Raw genomic sequence first — 3,266 nt, forward strand, 5'->3', positions numbered from 1 at the left:
GTTGATTATTTATAAATTTATAGATGTTGTGTGTGTGTGTGTGTTTTAATTTAAATTCTTTATTGTTGAAGTTACATGTCTCCTTTTCCCCCATTGACCTCTCCCGGCTGCTCCCACCCTCCTACTCTCTGTGTCCATTGGTTATGCTTATATGCATGCATACAAGTCCTTTGATTTATCACTAAATTTGTAGGTTTTAACATGTGATATACTTTAACCTATCGCAGTTATTTCATGCTCAAATTGTCCATCCCCCCCTTTGAACAGCAAGCGCCTACTCCTCCTCTCCCCAGGATGGTGATTTATTTGCATAGTTTTTGTTTATTCAAGACCCTAGATCGGCTGAAGCAGTCCCTCCAGTAATTGCCCCTCCAGAGGCCGTGACAATAGGTCTTCTGTGGAGGGAAATGCTGGGAGAGCGGTCAGCTTTAGTAAAGGCAGCTCAGAGAAAGCGGGAGTTGAGGGGCCGGCTGCCAAGATTTTAATAAATTGCTTCAGATATTCTCTCTTGTGGACAAGAGCCTCTTTTATTGCAAAAATGAATTTTAATGTTTATCTTGAGTTTGTTTAAACATTGCTTTTAGTATGATGCCGACACCAGCTGTGCAGAATGGGCTCTGGAGAGATGTTTTATGAACATAGCAACACACACCTGCAGCTCTTCTGTTCTGGGGGCTCCAGGGCGGCCAGTTTGCTTCGTCAAATACGTTCTTTAGGCCTTTCTGTGTGAGTGCAGAATGTTCCACATATTTGACGGCCTTCAGGTCACGGGGCAGCTTTTCAGCAGTCTGGAATGATAGGCTTTTGTTTGTTCTTGGCAACTTTCTCAATAGTAGAGGGGTCATCTCAGATCAATTTGGGTCCCAACAAGCAAGGAAGGAGTCTATGGACAGTAGTGAGTTATTTCAGGCACCCACTTTTCTTTAATGTTTTCAAATGAGGATGGAGAGACCACTGAAAAACAGACCTAGAAATACATCTGCTTGTGGATAACTCAGCAGTCAAAATCTTGTCATATTCTCTTGCCCTGCTGTATCAAAAAGTCTAAGAGTATATGGCTTTCCACCAATCACAATTGTGACTACATAGTTGTCAAAAACAGTTGGTACATAGTCAGATGGAAATTTGCTTATTGTGTAGGATATTAGGAGACATGTTCTACCAATGGCACCATTGCCCACAATAATGCACTTAATTGCATTGCTGAAACAGTTTTCTACCCAATTTAAATATTTCAAGTGTGATGATGACCTCAGCTTCTCTGCCAGGGTGTTGGCAGCACTGCCCAGGAACCTCTTTTTAAGTTGGCACCTTTTCAATTCTTTTGAACTAACCCTTCTAGTCTTTGATGGTTTCTTTGATTTCTCGTGTGACAAGATAGCCAGGCTCATCCTGTCCCAGAACCAGAATTAGCATTTTTTTTTTTTTGAAGGAACCGGTTTTCCTTATAATTTAGGTAATGCTGTTTAGGGCTTACAGTCTGGGAAATAAGACTTATGTCTTACATTCTTATTATTTTTATTTCACTAAAATGGTTAAATTTATGCTAGATTTTTGTTGATGTTACTATTATGAAAGTGATCTTTTTCTCCATTGCATCTTTCCTCCAATGAAAGGTTGTTGATTTTTATACCTTTATTTGTGACCCGCCTGTTTACTAAACTTTTTTTTACTTTTTCTGTTTAGTTGTTTTACTTTGCTTTTTCAGGAAGACAATCAATCATACCTTCTAAAAAATGATCATTTTTCCATCTTCCCAAACATTATACTTCTTATTTGTTCAAAAGAATGTCCAATTGCATTTTCCGGCACTTTAAGATCAATATTATATACTACAGATGATGGTTACCCTGCTCTTATTAATGAGTTTTCCATTAAGTTGGCTCCCCGGTGTAAAGACAAATTAGTGCTCTTCTTAGTATCTTATTTTTACTGGAATGAAAATAATTGATAGACATTAGCTGTGCTCTGACCAAACAAGTTAACTCCCTTTCATCACAACATGCCTTATACTTTCCCCTCTCTTCTAATTATCATCCATGAGCTTGATCTTGGGTCACTGCATTGATCTGTATACCACTCATTGGACAAATTCCACAGGGACTGCTTTATGACATCTCACAGGGAACATCCCATGACCTTCAGTACTCAAAATACTGGTGTAAAAAGAAGGCCAAGAGAGGAAATATTGTCAGCTAGAACTCTTCCATCTCAAGTTTCCTAGTCTGATGTCTTTGCTTATTAGGTGTGTGTCTGTGTAAGGATTTTTCAGAAATCTCTATTTTATTTTTCACCTGGCTGTTCTACCAGCTAGATCTTTAGAGGTCAGCACCATGTGTCATGGTGGTTTATTTATTGAGCTCCTACTAGGAGACAGTATAGCATAATAATTAAAAGTGCTCTCCCCCTTCCCCTCAGTCTGCCCTGAATTTGACTGGCTAGTTTAGGAAGGTGTGTAGTGGAAAAAGTGTCTGAGGCGCCTTGCCACAGCTCTGGGATTTAACTCGTGTTTCTTTGGGAAGTTGTGCACATCCCTACAACCTGCATTTCAGGGTTGAAGTGCTTTTTACATTCATAGCTTACACTCATCAGGCTATATAGTAATAATAACCCGACCCTTGTTATATTTTTATCGTGATGGACTAAGTTACACACTAATGCCAAAAGAGTTATGCCTTTCGGCTTATACCAATTAACAAGAGTAGTTAGCAGATATGTTTGTTAACAATATTTCCATATGTTATATTAAAGTCAGCCGGTAGTTTTATATCGATATAACTTTACCGGGCCAAGCGAGAGATGAATTCACCATTACGGAGGGCGGGGCTGGGAGGTGGGGCCATCCTCTTTGGCAGCTTCGTTTCCATGACAACGGTTGCTACGGTAATCACTGCGCCTTCCCATTGGTCACTGCTGAGCATATTGCGGTTCCCTTGGCGGACCTCATTGGTCATAGTGATGCAGTGCCCGGACCTATCAGGGGCCGTAAGTGAAGTGTCGTAAAGCAGAAAGGAAGGCGGGAGTCCGGATTGGAAACATTAGGGAAACCTGAGCAGCGGAGGCCGCTATGGCGAACGGCGCGTGGGCCGAGATTCGTGAGAAATTCCAGGCCGCGCTGGCTCTGTCGCGGGTAGAACTGCATAAAAACCCCGAGAAGGAGCCGTACAAGTCCAAGTACGGCGCCCGAGTTCTGCTGGAGGAGGTCAGAGCGCTGCTGGGCCCCGCGCCCGAGGACGAGGACGAGGACGAGCGGCCTCAGGCCGAGG

The 3,266-nt window shown here is 42.1% G+C and overlaps 1 protein-coding gene and 1 pseudogene across 1 annotated transcript in view; one reads left to right on the plus strand and one right to left on the minus strand.

The window, feature by feature from the left end:
- Positions 1-630: 630 nt before the first annotated feature.
- On the minus strand, positions 631-1,391 carry LOC102242294 (annotated as a pseudogene).
- Positions 1,392-2,992: 1,601 nt separating this feature from the next.
- Positions 2,993-3,266, plus strand: part of KIF1BP (KIF1 binding protein) — a 30,572-nt gene continuing 30,298 nt past the window's right edge. The window contains exon 1 of the mRNA XM_014548156.1: positions 2,993-3,259. Coding sequence (XP_014403642.1) covers positions 3,068-3,259 — 192 coding nt within the window. The 5' untranslated portion in view covers positions 2,993-3,067. The remainder of the gene's footprint in view (positions 3,260-3,266) is intronic.

Source organism: Myotis brandtii, unplaced genomic scaffold (assembly GCF_000412655.1).
Source record: "Myotis brandtii unplaced genomic scaffold, ASM41265v1 scaffold499, whole genome shotgun sequence".
In the NCBI taxonomy this organism is placed as follows: Eukaryota; Metazoa; Chordata; class Mammalia; order Chiroptera; family Vespertilionidae; genus Myotis; species Myotis brandtii.